The sequence below is a fragment of the Daphnia pulicaria genome, chromosome 1 (genome assembly GCF_021234035.1).
Source record: "Daphnia pulicaria isolate SC F1-1A chromosome 1, SC_F0-13Bv2, whole genome shotgun sequence".
Lineage (NCBI taxonomy): Eukaryota > Metazoa > Arthropoda > Branchiopoda > Diplostraca > Daphniidae > Daphnia > Daphnia pulicaria.
The window spans coordinates 13,890,845-13,909,828 of NC_060913.1; the positions used below are offsets into that span (position 1 = coordinate 13,890,845).

At 42.0% G+C, this 18,984-nt stretch overlaps 5 protein-coding genes across 12 annotated transcripts in view; 2 read left to right on the top strand and 3 right to left on the bottom strand.

The window, feature by feature from the left end:
* The first annotated feature begins 124 nt into the window (after positions 1 to 124).
* LOC124335190 lies at positions 125 to 14,284 on the top strand. The gene is made up of 6 exons (XM_046789113.1): positions 125 to 1,140; positions 11,889 to 12,306; positions 12,372 to 12,613; positions 12,681 to 12,887; positions 12,956 to 13,137; positions 13,204 to 14,284. The coding sequence occupies exons 2-6, from the start codon at positions 12,053 to 12,055 to the stop codon at positions 13,705 to 13,707; spliced, it is 1,389 nt and encodes a 462-aa protein (XP_046645069.1). The 5' UTR covers positions 125 to 1,140; positions 11,889 to 12,052; the 3' UTR covers positions 13,708 to 14,284.
* On the bottom strand, positions 835 to 3,914 carry LOC124336862 (protein henna-like). 2 transcript variants are annotated; one of them, XM_046790726.1, is made up of 5 exons: positions 3,151 to 3,914; positions 2,886 to 3,082; positions 2,538 to 2,800; positions 2,239 to 2,468; positions 835 to 2,165 (listed from the first exon to the last, which is right to left on the bottom strand). In XM_046790726.1, the coding sequence occupies exons 2-5, from the start codon at positions 2,953 to 2,955 to the stop codon at positions 2,072 to 2,074; spliced, it is 657 nt and encodes a 218-aa protein (XP_046646682.1). In that variant the 5' UTR covers positions 2,956 to 3,082; positions 3,151 to 3,914; the 3' UTR covers positions 835 to 2,071. The 2 variants fall into 2 exon arrangements, with proteins under 2 accessions (XP_046646682.1, XP_046646693.1); XM_046790737.1 differs by having other exon boundaries at positions 2,886 to 3,914.
* Positions 3,998 to 6,769, bottom strand: LOC124335432 (protein henna-like). 2 transcript variants are annotated; one of them, XM_046789133.1, is made up of 8 exons: positions 6,583 to 6,769; positions 6,036 to 6,161; positions 5,734 to 5,911; positions 5,491 to 5,653; positions 5,228 to 5,424; positions 4,879 to 5,141; positions 4,571 to 4,800; positions 3,998 to 4,498 (listed from the first exon to the last, which is right to left on the bottom strand). In XM_046789133.1, the coding sequence occupies exons 1-8, from the start codon at positions 6,598 to 6,600 to the stop codon at positions 4,339 to 4,341; spliced, it is 1,335 nt and encodes a 444-aa protein (XP_046645089.1). In that variant the 5' UTR covers positions 6,601 to 6,769; the 3' UTR covers positions 3,998 to 4,338. The 2 variants fall into 2 exon arrangements, with proteins under 2 accessions (XP_046645089.1, XP_046645088.1); XM_046789132.1 differs by having other exon boundaries at positions 5,491 to 5,656; positions 6,583 to 6,764.
* LOC124334318 (gamma-aminobutyric acid receptor alpha-like) lies at positions 7,103 to 11,898 on the bottom strand. Of its 4 annotated transcripts, XM_046789044.1 has the most exons (14): positions 11,620 to 11,898; positions 11,455 to 11,561; positions 11,088 to 11,347; positions 10,207 to 10,409; positions 10,068 to 10,135; positions 9,945 to 9,974; positions 9,678 to 9,868; positions 9,498 to 9,580; positions 9,304 to 9,438; positions 9,039 to 9,191; positions 8,739 to 8,899; positions 7,869 to 8,078; positions 7,607 to 7,792; positions 7,103 to 7,535 (listed from the first exon to the last, which is right to left on the bottom strand). In XM_046789044.1, the coding sequence occupies exons 3-14, from the start codon at positions 11,147 to 11,149 to the stop codon at positions 7,353 to 7,355; spliced, it is 1,665 nt and encodes a 554-aa protein (XP_046645000.1). In that variant the 5' UTR covers positions 11,150 to 11,347; positions 11,455 to 11,561; positions 11,620 to 11,898; the 3' UTR covers positions 7,103 to 7,352. The 4 variants fall into 4 exon arrangements, with proteins under 4 accessions (XP_046645000.1, XP_046644999.1, XP_046644998.1 ...); XM_046789043.1 differs by having other exon boundaries at positions 11,088 to 11,561; XM_046789042.1 differs by having other exon boundaries at positions 11,455 to 11,898.
* Positions 14,285 to 15,538: 1,254 nt separating the features above from the next.
* Positions 15,539 to 18,984, top strand: part of LOC124332732 (protein sister of odd and bowel-like) — a 33,909-nt gene continuing 30,463 nt past the window's right edge. The window contains exons 1-5 of one of the 3 annotated variants that reach the window (XM_046788909.1): positions 15,539 to 16,340; positions 17,826 to 17,935; positions 18,010 to 18,159; positions 18,406 to 18,502; positions 18,585 to 18,725. The gene's annotated coding sequence lies outside the window, so the exon portion shown is untranslated. Of the gene's footprint in view, positions 17,936 to 18,009; positions 18,160 to 18,405; positions 18,503 to 18,584; positions 18,726 to 18,984 lie in introns of all 3 variants that reach the window. The other 2 variants (XM_046788908.1, XM_046788912.1) reach the window with 2 other exon arrangements.

The window sequence follows — 18,984 nt, forward strand, 5'->3', positions numbered from 1 at the left end:
TATTTTTCTGCGCGTATTCTAGTTTGTTTTACAAGCCGGACAGTGGGAGTTGTGATTAGTTACTCTGGGGATTTTTAGTTTTGATACCTTTGTAGAGTACGCATATACCTGTAAATAGCTTAATAGTAATACGGGGGCGGAGGAATAATCCAGAGTCGGTAGTATTGAAGGCATATACGTAGTAGTTTTTCACGGTGGGTTACCCTATAAACAGAACAGAGAATCGATTGGCTGAATCAGCTGTTACACACAGATACAGCGCTCACATGACGTCACAGGCTCACGGCAATATCCGAAGGTTATGAACTTAATACTAGCTAGACCCACGTTTCCCATGCGTTTTTTTAACAATATCCTGACCGGATCGCAAACTCGGCAGTGATATTTCGTTCTCAAGTGTTACCATATGATATTACGAATAAGGAAAAGTCGGTTATTGCGAGGCAATCGATATTAATACCAATACGCTCTTATCGAGAATCCTAATACTGTCAAGTTAGCGACACAATTTATCCAAACGCAGCCAACAAGGACTTTATTAAAAAGGATAACTTGAATCCGTAATAGGCCTGCAGATAAAAAAAAGTGTTCTTAAGGCTACATTTATTGTATGTGCCTGATGGTAATAACTGTCTCATAAGTGTCTGGATATTGTCCGGAAACTGCCATTGAGATGAATATTGTTCTGATTTTAAAAAATAAGTCCTAAAAACCTGTCTGTCAGCTCTCAGCTGTTGAGTGTCTAGGTAGTGTAGGGAAAATGTCATATTGTGTTCATCATCAATCATTCTAGACTTATTTTGTCTAAAATTTTAAGTTAGTTTTTTTTAAATTATTGTTAGCACCAAATTGCATCATTTAGAAAATGTAAGCCGAAATTTTTAAATATTTTAATTGAAAGTTAGGACCAGCTCAAATTGGAAATCAGTTTTTATATTGTCTACTTAAGACAAAAAGTTCTTACAGTGTGCACGTTATTTCAAAAGAGTGTTATCGTTTTAAAAACTTGAAATATAGCAAGGGAGTTTCTCTGTTTATAAACTCAGAACTACTTTGTTATCAGAGATACTTATATTACTACGTGTTGGACTGTGTGTGGTAGGAATCTGTCAACAAGTAAGACAACGAGGACGACTACTGGTAAGTCTTTTTCACGATCTGTTTTTCGTACCGATTTATTTGATGGAAAGCTATTCTAGATTCTGTCAATGGTATTAGCTGTAGTCATTACATTTGTCTTAGAATTCCAAAAAGCAGCAGGCCATCTACACATTAGGATTTTGGCATTTTTCATTTAACAAATCAGCATGCAAGAAGCTCATTTGAAGTGGTTTCCCGTAATTTTGTCATCTGCAAAGTCTTTGAAACAGTAACGAAACCGTTTAGACAGACAGTTAGACAGTAAATTCGTTTAGAATTTCCTTTGAGGTTGTTATTATGATATACATATCAGATAAACAGAGATATGTGTTTGTTCTGGTGGAGCAAAATAGCGAATGCATGGGCATGGCATGGGTTTATACACAAATCTTTGATACATCCGACACCCACTCAGTTATTCATAAGAAAGTTGAAAAAATATTTCATGTTTCAATCTCCGATCCGAATGATAAGCTGAAAATAAAGAAAAAAGGCATTTTTAAGACTCGTTCGTGGAAAACTGATTTCACGGCAAATTAAATTTGATTCGTTTCCTGTCACCTCTCGATAGATTCTTTTTTTGTATGACGGCCAGAAACATGACAGAACATCTCCTCTTTCTTTTTTAATGCAGGGCTTTATGAATATTTCTTTACCTCTAGTCATTTGATTCAGTTTTGTAGTGATTCTTGGTCTTCTCAGAAATCGATATTAGCGTCTGTATGGGCTTCGTATTGCTACAGATAAATATCGGTACGTAACAACCGAGGTAACAACTGGTAAACACAAACTTTTTTGCGTCTATTTTAAAAGGTTAATAGGTACATTTTAAAAAGTCAAGAGACATGTTCAATTGGTAATTCTTCTCTTCAATTTCCTAAAATCCTCCGTGACTTTTTGAAGCTACTCTTGATCTTCTTAGGAGAATTTCCTAGGACTGAAGCTTTGAATTTGTGATGTCAATGTTGCGGTTGCATGGATTGTAGTTCAAGTCGAATTTCCGTGGGATGGTTTTAGTATAGGCCCTATAAAGAATAAGGGAACAGGCCACTGTTAAATTGATTTCACCTTTTAAATTTTTCATAAACTATCTTGTACAGCAGTTTTTGCTTTGCGTCATCGAAGCTGTCCGAAACATAGTAAACAGATTGATATTGCGTGATGGAGTACTCCGCCAGGGCTGTCTTGGGAGGATCGAACGGTTTGATTACAGCTCGGTCAGACAAACAATATTCAAGCTCCCCGAAAGATGACAGTAAACCGCCACCAAAAGCTCTCAGCTTGCCTTCTTGACGGCACAAACCAAATTCCAGCGTGAACCAGTAACACTTGAGTGACAAGCATAGATATAATAAGAGTGCGATGACTGATTTTTTCTTGACGTTTTGTACTTATACCGTTCCTAGTCGTTCAATGTAGTAGTCAGAAGCTCCTAATGACGCAAGTCCAATCTGCTGAGCGAAATCGGCAAAAGATGAGTCGGCAAATAGTGGGGCGTGACCCAGAAGTTCGTGACAGACGTCAGGCTCGGGGGTGTACATTGGCATGCTGCCATGGCGGACGTACTGTGTCGCGTGGAACACACGGAACGCTAATCCAGCTAGAAAATCCCGAAACGATAAAAGCCCCGCCACGGGACGCAAAACGAAACCTGTTCGACCTTTCGGAAGAGAGAAACAAAATTTTGATTTCAATTAAAATAATTGGGGCCGTTATGTAAAAATCAGCCGGGCAAAATGGAATACGGCAAAGGAAATCGGAAACGTCTTGCAGTTGAGGAATGTTTTCTTCGTTGTATCCGCATTGTGCAACCATCACGGGGAAAATGTTGTTGAACTCGAGGCAAGCGTGAGTCGGATAGAGTTGAGTCAGGTGTCGAAATATTTCACGCCACGTAGCGATTTCCTCGGCGCTGTACTCCACTTTCGGTATCGGTTCGCCGCTATTTGATTTCCAGCCAATTTGTTACGTATACCAACTTTGATTTCTTTTCCCACCGAATTGTGTTACTGTTTATATTTGATGGCGACGTTGACGATTTTTTTGCGACGCTCCCGGTAAACTGCGTCGTTAAATCCCGGATGGTCAGCTTCCAAGTGGATTCCGTACGAGAGAACGTTGCTTGGAAATCGATCAAGATCTTGAATTCTCGTAGGAAACCAAATTGGGCTTTCCACATTATTGGCTACACATATCGAAAAATGAATACAAACTTTGTTATTATTATTTGACGAAAAACCAAAGTGCAGAAATAATGAAAGATGCCTTTTTCGAGATCGCCTTGAATCTTTTTTTCGTTCCTGCCACTTTGAATCGCTTCCATCACTGTAGAGTCGTATATTCTGGGATTGACTCAGGTGTGTTAGTATCGATTTTACCCCCCAAAAAAACTGACACGGTTGTGGAGTTCGGAATAGTACAAGCAACTGGAAATAGAAAAGTTTTAATAGAGCGAATCCGTCTCAATGAGGCGCGAAGTGATGAAATCTTCTCTTTCAGAGGCCTACTTTAGAAACGTCTCCTACACAATTTCCTCCCCCGGAAACTGGCAGCATCTCTACATTCTCTGATAAAAAAAAAACGTCGAACACTCGTCGTCGTGCCCTCCCTTTGTATTTCATCGGCTTTCCTATCAAGGTTTGAATCTCGTAAATTGAATTGAATTTCTAAAGATACTCGTCTTCTTCTCCCAACCGGTCCCCTTATCAATTTGATCAACTTGTGGGCCACACATCTGCTCCGTGAATAAGGATTCGCGTCTCCGAGTTCTTCTATCCTTCTCTAAATTGAAGCCGTATATTTCTGCCCATCCGAACTTTTCTTTCCAGTGGTCTTATACTATTTTGAATGTCACGACATCTCTCCAGATATTGTATTTCCCCAAAGTATAATAATAATAAGAAAAATCGGCGAGCGAACGACGCGCTCAAAACTTTTGCGAGTTCATAAATTCAGCGAGGAAAAGTTTTCGGGGAGGAAATTTTCTTTATTTGAAGTTATGACGTTGCTTTTGGAAAAAAAATTCTATTGCTGGTAAAACTTGTTGCGTGTATAAATGTGAAGAATAATAGCGGTTAGTTTAAAATGCCACCAAACCAGAAATGGATACAGGGCAAATATTTGTTTGTTTTTAACTATCACAATGCTATCATGAACTAAAAAGATAATGGGCGCTTTTTCGCTTATAATACGTCATCGCTAGCGCATTTTGCATAGAGCGTCCGTGATCCTTGTTATCTCCCAGTTGATGTTTTTCAACAAATTCTCCAGTTGCGGCTTTGAATTCAAGATCTCCACGTTCAAAGTGTAGGGATTGTAGCGCACGCTGAACGGCCGCGGGATTGTCTTGGCGTAGGCTCTGTCAATCAACCCGCACAATTAAAAAATGAGCTTATAGAGAATTAGCGGCTCAAGTTTAAGGGGGTCTCACATCATTTTGTCTTTGGCGTCCTCGAAGCTTTCGGCGACGTAGTAAACGGGCTGATATTGCGTAATGGGATACTTTTGCAGAGCTGTTTTCGCCGGTTCGAAAGAACGAATTTCCGGTTTGTCAGTGAGACAATACTCGAGCTCGCCGAAAGATGACAGCAGGCCAGCGCCGTAAGCTTTCAGTTCTCCGCCTTGACGGCACATGCCATATTCAACGGTGAACCAGTAGCACTAAAAAATCAATTACCGAAATGACCACCAAAACTTTTAGATCAAAATCTGCTGAATTTACGATTGAGAGATTCATACCGTGGCAAGACGTTCAATGTAATCGTCGGGGGCGCCGAGAGAGGCCAATCCAATTTCTTGGGAGAATTGAGCGAATTCCGGATCGGCAAACAATGGGACGTGGCCCAAGAGTTCGTGACAGACATCCGGCTCCGGGGTGTACAGCGGACAGCTTCCGTGGCGAATGTATTGTGTCGAATGGAACACACGAAAAGCTAGACCGGCGAGAAAGTCACGCGACGACAGTAATCCGGCCACCGGACGCAGAGTGAAGCCAGTGGAATCTATAGATAGCCGAATCGTCGTGTAATATTATTAATCAGCCTTGTAAGTTGTAATAATAGACAAGGGATTTGTGGGCGATTATTACCGTGGAGAAAATCGGAAATGTCTTGCAATTGAGGGATATTGTCCTCCTTGTAGCCGCAGTTTTCAATCAGCAGCGGGAAATTGTGATTGAATTCACGACACGCATGAGTTGGATAGAGTTGAGTCAGCTGGCGGTAGATGGTCCCCCATGTTGCAGTTTCTTCGGGAGTATATTCGACCCGCGGGATCGGCTGGCCGCTGTAGAAATACAATGTACCCAATTGAACCCTCTTTGAAATGGTACTCTCTTCTATATTTTGTTACTATTTGTAATGGAAGGCAATATCGGCAAATTCCTTGCGGCGAGCACGGTAGACAGAGTCAGTAAATCCAGGATGGTCGGAATCCAATTCAGAGCCGTACGACAAAATCTGATTGGCAAATCGATCCAAGTCTTGAATTCGTCCAGGGAACCACGGAATCGTCTCTTCTGAGAAATTTTTTGTCAAAATTGAATTGTTTTTGTTTCGAAAAAAGTTACAAGTCTCTTTAAACTTTAATTCGAACCGTTTCCATCCTTGTGATCGCGAGATATGATCTGGAAATAAGAGGATTGCTTCTTGAGTCCTTCAATGGCTGCAGCCACGTCTCCCGAAACGGTATCAATCTCGACGATGAATTCATAATCTCCAATTGAACGCTTGGATGAGCGGGACTCGATGTGGAGTAGATTCACCTTGTTGTCCTGAAAACGGCTCGGGAGAAAAAAGAAAAGAAAAGATTTATGACAACAAGACGGGAAAAGACGAGGGGGGGAGGAGGACGAGAAGAAGGGGATTTCCGTTTAGGTTGACATATGGATACTGTACCTCGAATATTTTCAAAGCTCTCGCCAGTGCTCCCACTTCTTCTTGCATACTAAAAAGCAATATCTCCCTATTCGATGCTGTTGGATTATCCATGATGTAGCTCAATTTCCTCTGAACCTGGTTGTCCTTTTGTCGATTTAATCAAATAATAAAAAACGTTAAAAATAGAACCTTGTTGGGGAAAAAAAGAAAAAAAAAAGAGACACAATTGACTGCAGTATTCTAACTTTAGCTAGGCTGGAACTGCAACTGAAGGAAAATCACGAAAGAATCACAACAAAAGTCAGATCAAGTCAGGGGGGAAAGTGGTTCATTTCGTAGCCAGCAGCGCCAATAATAAAAATCTTATTAAAATGTTCCCAAAAAATACTATTTCAGAGGCTTTCTTTTTGGTGATGCAATTAGCCTTCGTCTCCGAATTTGCAAATGGGTTCGAAGCCCTCCTTGGCCATTTACGATTGTAGAAAGCTGTAGCTTTCGCTCGACGCGGTGAATCTTACTTTTGGCATGTCAACAAAGAGAGCTATGGCGTCGTCGATTTGCTTACCTTGAGAGAGGCGTCCATGATGTGTTTGGCTTGGAGAGTAGTAGTAGCCCGACGAGCAACAAAGTCGGGCGACGAATGAAGGAAATTTCTTCAGACCCCAACGACGTAAGAAATGATATTTCAAAACAGCTCCAAGGTGAAATTCCTAATACAAAAAATATCCAAGCCCAAAAGGGCAAAACTTCTTCTGCTAAGGCCGCCTCCTCCCCGACGAAATGACCCTAGAGCAACTGACCTAATCACCTGTTGCCCGCTTGCCACGTCGCTCTCTTCTTTTTCTTTTAAAATTGCGCACTCTCTCCGCTCCCAAATGCATATACCTGCTATTATTACCCGCTACGCGCAATTGTCCCCTCCGGCATGTTTCGCCAAGCTCTAATGAGAAGGAAAATGAAACAACAAAATGTTGGCGCTTCTTTTTCCTTGGCCCTTTTTTTTGTTTTTACAAAAGAGAAATAACTTAAACTATTTTCCGAGAATTATTTCTTTTCTTTTGTAGACTTGACGAGAATAATAACAAATGGAGACGGAGGACTCGGGCGTCCTATTCATTTATTACGATCGACCATATAGGGAGAATTGAAGACGTTGGAGAGCTAAAACAGCATGCAAAGTATGATACACATCTATTTAAATTCCTTGTAGAATGTTGCAACCGTCGCGACAAAATGCGCCATTTGATCGTGTTGCCAACCACTCTGTTGCTCTGCTGGATTTGACAGGAGAAGCTTTAAATTTTAGGTCAATCTATCTAAATAGTATTTATTCTCTTAATAGAATTTGGAATTGTCCATTTTGTTCCAAGTGAAATCGTTGTTTTGCGCGATAAAGCCCCACCAGTAAATAACGTTGATGATGGAAAAAGTCACCGGGAAAAGAATGCGCGAGACAGAGTCGATTTTGCTGACGGAATTGATGATGTTCCCTTTGGCTAGTGCCCGGCGCTTGCGTTTCTAGATAGTAATTTGCACCAGTTAAGGCTATATAGCAGTAAAAAAGAAAAAAAAGATAAACATTTTCCTACAGCTCGAAAGGATTGGTTAGCAACAAGACAGTAGTAAAGTTGCTGCAAGCGGGAGGATCTGTCGGTATGGCGTCTGTTGGTGCGGATTTTTACTGCGCTGTTAGTCGCCACTCCATCGTCGTCATCCTCGTCGTCGGAAATTTCAATGTTGAGTTTCATTTCTTCGTGCATGATGGCTGTTACATTCTGCAGATTTTTGGGGTTTTAAAGAAAATGTTAAAGCGATTGGGTACAAATTCTGATTTAACGTATTTTTCCGTACTTCTTCTTCAATGCCAGAAGGAGTGCAGGGCGGAACGGGCGGAGTGGTAAACATTTGAGGTAGTTCAGCCCCGAGCTTCTCCCAGTCGGCAAAGTCGGTTCTTATTATCCGACCGTCGACAGGTTCGTTACTTGGACTCCCCTTAATCTCCATTAGTTTACGATGCAAGACCGAAATCTCCTGCGTCTGGTAATTTTCTCCGCTGCCAATCTTTTTACAACGAAAAAGGGTAAAAGTAAAAATTAAAAAAAAAAGCCGAAAAATTGTTTTTGAATTCTGCCATAGACTAGACACAACTAATTATCCTAGCAGTATTGACTTCAAGGCTACTTGGAAAAAAAAAAGTTGAAACATCCTTCTTTTGTGCTTCTTCCTTTACACACAGTGAAGTGCGTCATGAGCCAAAAAGTGCATCCTAATGACAAAATGGCCAAACTTCTTTCCTTTCTTTTTTGTTTGGGTCGTTGTTGACAGGCAAATTCAAATAAGAGGCGGATCAATATGACATCACATGTCGAGGGGAATTAGACCCCACGACGGATGAAAAATGAGCCATTCAATGACCAGTGATGAGAAACGTGCGCCTTTGAAGTTTTCCCGTCAAGGGTATAATGAAGTCTATCGGAAATCGAAAGATTGGCTTGAGAACAGAAAGTTTGCAGTAGCTTTTTTTTTTCGTCACATTTCCAACGGTTCACATCGCTGTGAAAAACTCTCTCAGCCCTCAGCCAATAAACTTTGACGATTTGCCAGTCAAGCAAGAATATATCCGTTAGAAATGTAATGAACCGATTGATTGAGTTCAAACGAATCGAGCCTCTTATCAGTCGACACAGCGGTAAAATGAGACAGAGACGAAAAAAAAATCACCTTTGTAAAATAATGAACCGAAGCGAATTGAATGATGCTAGCCATACAGTAGCCAAATGTGATGAGGATGAACCAATCGAGCGCCGTTGCGTAGTGCACTTTGGGCAAATCCGTCCGCGTGTCCATGGCTAAAGTGCTTAAGGTCAGGACAGTAGTGATTCCTTAGTTAAACAATTCCCGAGATTCCGGGGTTGGGAAAACAAGAGAGCGATAAGACACGGTGTCCCACTTTTGGCATTCGAATCGATCCACTTTGCCTATTATTTGATTTCAAAATATGATCATTTCAAAAAATTTTACCCAGATTTATCCTATCGCTCGTGGCTTCACGGTTGAGCCAGAAGGAGACCCAGGATAGGACGACGATTAAGATGCACGGCACGTAGACCTGGATCAGAAAGTACCCTTGCTTCCTTCGAAGATTGAAACTCACTTGCAGAACCGAATAAAGACCTGAATAATGTATGCATAAGTCAACGGAGAAAGACAAAGAGCGACTGTCGTCGATTCCCACTTTCTTTTTCGACACGACGAAAATCGATGCGCTGTATAGTATATAGTATACCTCGTTTGCGTGAGATGCTCGCGTTGCGATAAGGACTCGAAATCAAGTCGAATTGCGAAAGCTCAACATCGCCCAGAAACTTGACGCCTTGGTCTTCGTCCCACACGTACAGCAAATCCTCTTCATCGTAACTGTCTGCACGGTGAAAGTGGTCAGAAAAATTCGCATTTGATTTTTGGTTACGAATTAATTACACGAGCCGAGGATGAGTGGGCACGACTGATGGTCCATTGGAAACTCCCTCAAGTCCATAGAACATTTGGCTTTGATGGTCAATCTGCCTCCGAAGAGCATTCCGCAATTCCGAGAGATGACGTATAGACATACTGCTATAAGATTGGAATTGATTTTGGGTTGGTTTTTATTGACCTTACCGGACCGAGTAGAGAATGCTGCCGTCTTTGTTGATGCGGAGTAGTTTGTTGGGCGTCGTTATCGTGTGGAGGTAAGATTTCTTGCCGTTGTAAATGAAAGTATCCGGCTTCCAAATCCCTTCCAGCATTTTGATACTCAAACTCAGCGTCTCGATTGGGCCGTTGAAGCTCAAGCGCCTATCTTGCCACGACTGTACGATACAACAACTTTCTTTTTTCAAATTCCATCGTCAATCCAGTTGGCAAGAGATAAACGAAATGACCTACCTGTCTGAAATAACAATCCATCGAGTAATCCTGCAGTCGCGATACCATTAGATGATTAGTGACGTCGGAAACAAAAAAGGTTTAAAGACTGTGCGCGCTTGCATAAACATTCAATAGCTTTACCATTCGGTGTTCGGAGAAGGGACCCATGGACCGAACCAAAATATTGCTTTTGACTATTGTTGGTAAACCTATCACAAAAATGCAAATTACAAAACCGGTGGAATTCAAGTTGAAAAATTCAAAAAATTTGAAATGAAACCTGAATCGTATCCCGGATGATGATTGGAGTCGTAATTTTTGAGAAGGTTTTCTAATAGCGAAGTTATATTTCTAGACAAGGCTCTGATGGCGTCATTGGTGCGATTGTGCTGAGGCGAAGGCATCGGAGTCGCTCCCGACCGCTGCATTTCCCGGTTGTCCTTATTATTCCTGATTCTGCTCGGACTTATCACTAGTGCCTGCCTTTTGAATGGAGAACAGGAAACAAAGTCAAAATGATGAGTATATGGCGACGAGCGGTAACTATGGGATTTCCTGGAGGTTATGGACTACTTTGCACTCGTCTGTTTCCCACCCATTGATCGAGCGATACGATACCGCTGAAGGTTTCAACAGCTCGATGAATGACGAACGAGAGAAAATTCTTTTGTCCGGAGCACGCTATTCAATGTAGGAGACAAGACGTGACAAAAGCAGAGGGAGCGACAAAGAAGTAGATGGAGAAAGAGAGAAAGGAAAAAGAAGAAGAAGAAAAAACGAGTCGTTCAAAGTTCATGAAAAAAGCACGATCGGTTGCGCTGACGGCGGGAAATGCATCCAGCGGCACTATTTTCTGCTGAACGCAAGTTCCGGCAAGTAACGCACCAGACAGTGTGGTGGTACCTACCTCCGGGGAAATCATGTACGGCTCATCTGCCCTCGCAGCGATTTCGTACACACATATCAATTTCCAAATGTTTTAACGACGCCGGGTTAGATTTATTGACTTAGATGTTTTTTTGCGCGGATGAAATATGGCCTTTTGTTGTTGTTGTTTTCTTCTTAGTACTCGATGACGAATCACAGAGCTAAAATCTAGACAGCGCCCAAAGCGCCCATATTTTTTGAATTACAATTTGAAATAAAAAGTTGTTTTTTTACCTTGAAAGGGTTAAGCCGTTGAGCAGCAAAGAAACAAACAACATTGAAATACGACCTTGCATATTTTGATTTTTAAGCCGACAGATTCGCGTGTCATCTGCTTTCTGATTCGAATAAAAAATGAGACACGATGGGCTGCGAGGCTGGAACTTAACTGTCACATAGCCCGTTGTTACCAGCGTCAGCGCAGGCGTCCCGCTGCGCTGCTGCGGTCATCACTTCTAAATAATTGACGCGTACAAAATACGAAGCTTGAATCCCTGAAAGAAATCAGATTACTGTATGTGCTATGTAGTACAACATTTTTTTTTGTTAGCTGAACTGGAAAGAAGTCATATCACAGATTGCGTCAGACATACCTCCATACCTTTCCCAAATTGAGTGGATCTGCTCGGCAGAAGAAATTGGAGTGGTCATCGATCCAGCGCTTATGTTCGCTTACAATGCAATAGCGAGGAAAATGAAACTTGATATCTTTGAAGATCAAAAAGTTTTCCAACCCTTTCTGTGTCTATATAAAATGTTCGTATACCATCGAAGTAGTTCCATTTGAAGATTGGGTTCAACTTTCACAATAAGAGTGCGGAATCGCACTATGGTGCCACCGACATTCTTGTTGTCAAATCTTTTCAAATTTTCTGGTCCTTAATATTATTTTTTTTCTTGGAGCAAATAATGGATCTCGGATATTTCTTTCTGTTTTCTCAATCGATATTGTGTGTTGTAGAGATTTGCGTGATGTTTTGAATCGGAACTCGTTGAAAAATAATAATTGCATCAACTTAACTTTTCTGACCGCAGATGGCGTTGGCAGCAATGTCGTAACTAGTTGTTTACTACATGGAAGAAATAAGAAGAACCAAAGAGCAGATCACGAAATATTTCTAGCGATAATCAGATGGTGGTGATGTAAACACGTGATACATTTTTTTTTTCTGACCAAAGGGACAAAATCTATTTTTGAAATGGATCATTTCCACATCTTCGACAACGGGAACCAAGTCCCCCCTTGGCATAACGATTCAATGGATGTGTCGATTAAGGGTTGTTTTGTTGGCTACGACACAGTGGCCTGCATAAGACGAAGTGTTCTATCAGCCCTTATGATAGTTACATTTGTCATGTGTTTTTTCAAAGTAGGACGTTTTCATGCTGTACACCATGAGCAAGTTCATCATTATGTCATTTTCTACATGGCTCTCGTTGAGTGCATCATTTGGTAAAGCGGTTGCTAAGACACCGAATCTTACATTTATCTTACAGTTTCTTTCATTTCTATTGCAGTGTTGTCAATTGGATGCTCAGCGGACACTACCCTGAACTAGATTTGGGTGCAACAGCCTTAAAAGTTTTGCAACTTGTTACACTGTGCCATTTTCATTGGATTCAAGCTTTTAGGATCCTTCACAGAGAAACAATTGCAAGAAATGTCTGGTTCCCTCTGATGGGTATTTTCTCAACTTATGTGGTGGCTGTTGCAGCAATCGGAATCTTAGATGTGGGACCCAGCTGGACGGAATGCCTCAGTATTTACCTTCCATCATTCAAAGATGATATGACATGATGTATTAACTTCTACTATTTCTATTGTAGAGCCATATTGGGTGATGCTCTCTGCTGCAGATTTTTTGGGTGTTCAGCTTTTTCTAATAGCTGGCATCTACATAACTCGCAAAATCAATGAGGTGTCCACCTTGGAATGTGTCAAGAAAACACAGAAAAGAAATCTATGGGCGGTCATATTTGCTTTTGAAGTTTCAGCAATCACTGGGCTTGTTTATGATGTCACAATCAAAATTAGTAAGTTTTTGTAATTTACATTGGCTGTGAAGAACCGTAATCCTTTATCCGTGTTTATTCGTTTATAGTGGGAGATGAAATAGTCGGCTGCAGTGGAATATTTGCTGATACTCAATTGATTTATTCGCCAGTCTTCTTCATGTTTATGATTTTCAAATTCTGTTTGCCAATATGGTCGTTGCTAGCTGTTCTCGAGCCACTTCCTACCGGAATATCCTATTCAGAAATTCTAGCAACCAGCCACAGTGGGGTATGTGTTTACACATGTGAAGTTTGTGAAGTAAAATGACTAAGATTGATTCGTTTTGTTTTACAGAGTTTATCTGGTGCATGCGGTGGCCATTCTGTCGGCTCACCCTATCGAGTCCTTCGTAGTTACGTCTTTGATGACAATGCACATATTTTAGGTCTAGGCAGTTCTCCTCGCAGTCGGAGTAACAGCGGCTCTACCAACTCTGACAATTCAGAGTTCTCTGCACGCCATTTGTTTCACGGTCGTGTGGTGCCGACGCTTTACATTCCTGGGCACGGACACATTCTACCTCCAGCTCCTCGTCCGGCTGCTCAAGGATGGAACAACCCACGTGATTACTGGCGATCACGTCAACGAGTCAGTTCGTCGGGCCAGTTATCAGCCATGGTCAGAAATCCTTCATTAACCATCATTTCAGAAGAAATCAACAGCCTGAATGGATCACCTAATCAACCACAATCTGAGCTTCAACGCACTTCGACACCGGTGCCCGATGGCAACCGTCAAAATTTGCTGGTCGACATTCACATTGCTGAAGACGATAACGTCGAAGACGTCGAAGCGTAAACAAAAAAATCTCCGGGATTATCGAAAAATCTTTTCCACTATTTCGTTTATTTTCAAACCGTTTTTTGGACCGTCGAGTATTCGTGACCTGTTTAGTCGCAATGCTTTACCTCAAGTTTTTTTTAAAAAAAGTCATTTATTCTTTAGGAAAATCAACAAGCACGTAATATTTGTTCTCTCTCTCTCTTTCTAGACAAATATCTCTCAAAATGTTGAGAGCGTTTTTCTCACTTTTTCATGACAAAAACCTTGCTCAGAATATCGCTGTGAATGTTACGTTACTATCGTCGCCTTTTAAAAAAAACTAACGAATTTTGTGATACACCTTTCGTAATGCTTCCTTGATGCGGGATCTTCGTGTGTTGTATCCAGTCAAAAACCGTGAAAAACTATAAATAACTTTAATAGATTTTAATTTCTTTCAGTTTCTTTTTTCCAGATCTCACACGAAAAACCCTCTGAAAAATCTCTTTCCCCCATCATCCTAACCTTCTTGTTGACATCGGAGGAATCGCTGAATACACATGACTGTGTCTCTCACTCGCTTCCATCCGTTGGACACAGAGATAAAAACGTATAGATGATCCTTAGACTCTCATTTATTTGCTCTTTAGATTCTGGCCGTCTAGTCAAGCGAGACAATTCGCGTCTGCCCTGAACTGCTGGTTTGCTGGTGGGTTACATTTCTGCCGTGGCAATCTCCTTTCTTCGCCCTCTTGTCTTCGACCAAACATACCAGACGTAATTACCGCTTCTGTGACGTTCGGCTGAGCATCATGGGGGCTGCTGTTAAGTTAGTAGGGGGTGAAGAAGATGCGCTCCTCTTGTCTCGTTGCGAAAAAAAAAAAAATCAAAAAACAATTCCGACCGCCCGTCGAAAGAGGAGGCTGGCAGGGTGCTAGGCCGTTGAGGGGTTTCGAACAGGTAAAATTCTGGAGGAGCAGTTCACCCAGGCATCAGCAGTCGGGGCTTTTGTGCTTGTGGCCTCGTCCAGGTAGACGATGAGATGAACCTGACTTTGTTGATTTCAATGACAAGTCCGCCTGTCCGTCCGTTTTCGCCGCTCTCCCACACACCACCCGCCGACCTGCAAACGCTGAGGGGGGACACGACAGCCGGACGATGTGCAGTTTGTAATTGCTCAACAACGTAGAGAGAAGAAGAAGAAGAAGGGGGCGAGAGACGGACAAAACAAAAAAAGTCAGCCCAGGTATTATTTATTTCGTCGTGGCAACGGTAATAAGCGAGTACGCGGAAGCATTCAATTACACATGTTATACCCATTCTCAAGGTCGTCCTCCTCCTGCGTGTATAGATGCCCCCAAGATCGCCAATCCAAACAAAACCCGAAAACGGCTGTCTCGTTTATGACATATCCAGTTATTTTTGTTGATAGTAATTGAGCCTCCTCCGCCTGCATGATTGCAAATGACTCTTTTCTTTTTTCAACTCTTCTCTCTGACGTTTTTTTGTTTTTCAGGGGAGGCCATGGGCGCTTGAATTTTTTCCCCTAAAGTTTTACAGCCAGTAAAACGACAGCTAGTCGCGAAAAGGATTTTCGACATATACATCGCGGAGGGGTTTTGTGAGGTTGTAAAAAGGTTCAAGTCATTACGTTTGTGGCGGAATCATGGTCTCGAAAACACGATAGGGAATATCAACCCCTAAAAAACGCTATGTCATAAGATAATAACTGGTTCTGCATTTATTATTTGTAGGTCGTTATATTATTGTTGCCATGAAAGCTGGTTGCTTGCCGTTTCCACCGAGTTTGGTATTTGGCCGCTAGATGTCGTCATTGTCCTTCATGCTCTCTTCGAAAAGACCAAAAGGGGTAAAGTCGTTCGTAATGTCGGTGCTCGGTAATGAGTTAAGTTGATTTGTTCAGTTGATTGCACACGTTAGTTTAATGGAACCAAAATCTATAACTAGATCATTTTGCCTACATTTTTGTGAGTGAAAAGAGTGAAAGAAGTTTCCATAAACTCGAATTTGAAATGGCAAACGAAACGGCGAAATTAAAGTGATGGCGGGAGAACCACGTTCACGTGGTTTTTCTTTCCTCAGCGTAACAATTTATTGAACTCGCGTTGAATTAGATCGCTTTAGTGGCTACAGTGAACAGCCGATGAGTGAACAAATAGAATCAGTCGATTGGCTGTTACTTTGAGAGTGCCACATTAAATATTTCATTCGCCAGATTGTGTATCGTCCCAAGAGTCACTCGTGTATTTACCCCATTTGAGTCTGTTCATTCTCGTGCGTGTGTGCACATCCTCGTGCTGCTTCCATCTTGTATAACTCGTCTCTTTTTGGAAAAAAGAAGAACATGCCAAAGACCGAGAAAATCCGACAATTCTTTTCCCGTTTCCGGGCAGATTCGAAACAGAGTCGGCAGCAGCAGCTGAGACTGAAAAATGCACATACCAAACGTTCATGTAAGATTGATTCCCCCGGTCGGCCATCGTTGGAGGAGTCGTACCGTAGTAATGGCTGGTATAGCTCTTGCCATGTATTAGTCAACGAGGGAAAAGAAAAATGACTGGTGAATCCCGCCGACATCATCCGCTGCTACTGCAACAACTCGACATCAAAGATTCAACAACAACGGACGGTCCAGTTCACGATGAAAGGTTAGATTTCAGCTCTCTCTCTCTCTCTACGTATCTATCTGTCAGTTTGTTTTCCCTTGTCTCCGCCCCTGCAATTGAACGACTAACTGTGTGCACAGGTAAAAACCTCTCTCCATCACGCAATCTCACGAATAGCTTTCACCAATCTTGAGAGAGACAAAGATTTTCTGACCAATGGCCGAGCTCGATGAAATTGAATGTCGATTTCCCAGTCGCCAGCAATGGAATTCTCAATTCGCCAACGACTTTTGACTTGACAACTGATTTGTTGTCCCTTGTTTCTATTGGCCAGAAAACACAATCAGTCGAGTTTCAATCGAGAAACCAATTTATTATCCCCTCCACTGACTAATTCCCGAAACTTCGATACATCTCGACGCTGGACTCCAAACCAAACAATAGACCGATGCAATGAGAGAAAGAGAGGATATGCTGGGCAAGTTTGGCTGTCTGTAGATATAATGACAGGAAGTGTTTTTATTATATTCGATGTGGGGTGGGGTGGGGGTTTGTTGTTATTTCTCTGTGTGTGACGTGTGGCCGAGCAGACACACACACACACATATCGCGATGTGAACGTCCATGACCGTCGTCTCCCAAATAATAGGAAAAAAGAAAAGATATTTACCAAGAGATAGCGATGGCCTAGTGGTTGGGCTCCTATTGCGTACGTGCAGCAGCTCCTCCGCGAAGGGGCTAGAAGGAAAAGAAGAAAAAAGTTGTTGTTGTTGTTGTTGTTGTCGACACACACACAGAGAGAGAGTAAAGAAACGAAAAAAAATATATAGGCCAAAGTATAGTAGGGGGTAAAAGTCGACCCCGGTGGGTGGGTATATCTTATGTACTACCCCGGCTCTTACGCCTCCTCCTCCCGCAACCGCGCGGGCGCGTAACCGAAAGGAAAAAAAACTCACCCCCTCCCTTCTTTTTTTCCCCTTCAAGAAGTTGCTGCTGTTGTTGTTGTGTGTATATGTAATCTTGCGTCAAGGAGGAAACACAAGAAGGGGGATTTTTCTTCTTCAAGAGTTTGCCAAAAAAGCCCCGAAGGCAGGCAAAAAGAAAAGGAATAATAATAATAATAATGGATATAAAATAACCTTATAGGTGGTTATTACGCTTTACATTCGGAGGGAAGTAACTTTTTACTCCCCCTTTCTTTTCTACCCTCCCCTGGAAAAACAACAACAACTTTTTGTTGATTTGGTTCAACCAAAACATTTTTTTCCGACTTTAATTTTTATTATCGTACGTTACTCTTGATCTTGTCAGAGAGATATCAAACGATAGTCTCTCTACACCATCGTTCGGTTCATTGACTTGTGCCTACCTTCTACGACTGCCATTACTTTACTGTTTCCCCAAATCGTGTAAACGCGTGTGTAATAATAACTCGAGCACCGAGGAAAAACGCCAACAAAATGGAAGAATCCAAAAAGAAGAGGGTGGGGGACGGAGATTAAGGTGTGTTCATGTCCGGCCTTATAGGCTGTATTATACACATACGTCTAACGATACCTGCTGTGACGACTTGTCGACTTTTTGTGTACCGAAGAAGAGAGGAAGAAAAGATAAGGGAACAACGACGGCGACGCTAGGTAGGTCTACTATTTAAGACTATACCTACACGCGTAGATATATCGTCTATATGTACATTTCTATGGATTGACAGGGCCTGTTGTTCCAGGTTCCCCCCTCTCAACCCAGATATGAAGGAAGCAAACACCACCACCACCCCCCGAAAAAAATCGTGAAAAAGGGGGCCGGACCGAAATTTGTTGTTAGGCTCAAGACCGGCACTGCTGCTGCTACTTTACTCTGGGTAAGTATTTGATATTTTTCACATGAGCCCTCTGTGTAGTCGTAACTGTGTGTGTGTGTTGCGTCGACGTCGTCGTCGTTGTCGGCGGCGGCTTATTTTCTCCCTCCGGTTTTTCTCCTCGTCTTCTTCTTTTTGTATTTTTCTTCCTCCCTATTTCGCTTCACTTTTGTCGTCGTCGTCGTCACTTATATATACTCTCTCTCTGGCTGGCTGGCTGGCCTGTGTACGTACTACTACTACTACTAGCACGCCGAGCGACGTGAGCCGAGCACTCAGTATTTCAGTTGAACGCGTCCGGTGATGATCCATCGGCGACTCCCGAAAATTACACAACTCGTCGCGGGTAATGATGAAGCTGTTTTGAACATTAGTTGAAATGGTTTGTTGACATTGGCCCGATTGATTGATTTGCGTTTAATTTGCAGGTTTCGACAAGAAATTAGAACGGAAGAACTTTTTTTCTTTTGAAAAGTAAAACTCTGGTGATTTCAACAACAACTTGACACAACTGACAACTGGAACAAGTTGGGAGAGATGGCGGCCGGTCGGCGGTCGACATGAATTCGGTAAGTCCCCAAAAAATGATATCATTTCCCTTTTTTTTATTTTGTGGGTGTGTGTGTGATCCATCAAGAAAGACATTTGAAATGTGACTACTACAGCGCGCGATGATTTCAAAAGTTTAAGTTGATGATTGATTGTAACGTAAGGCCGGGGCTTTTTGTGTGGCTCAAAAAAAAGCTTATCCCTAATCAACGTCTCATTACCTCACCCGTATAAATCTTGGAGAAAAGAAAAGTTTCGGGTAACTGTTTTTTTTTTCGA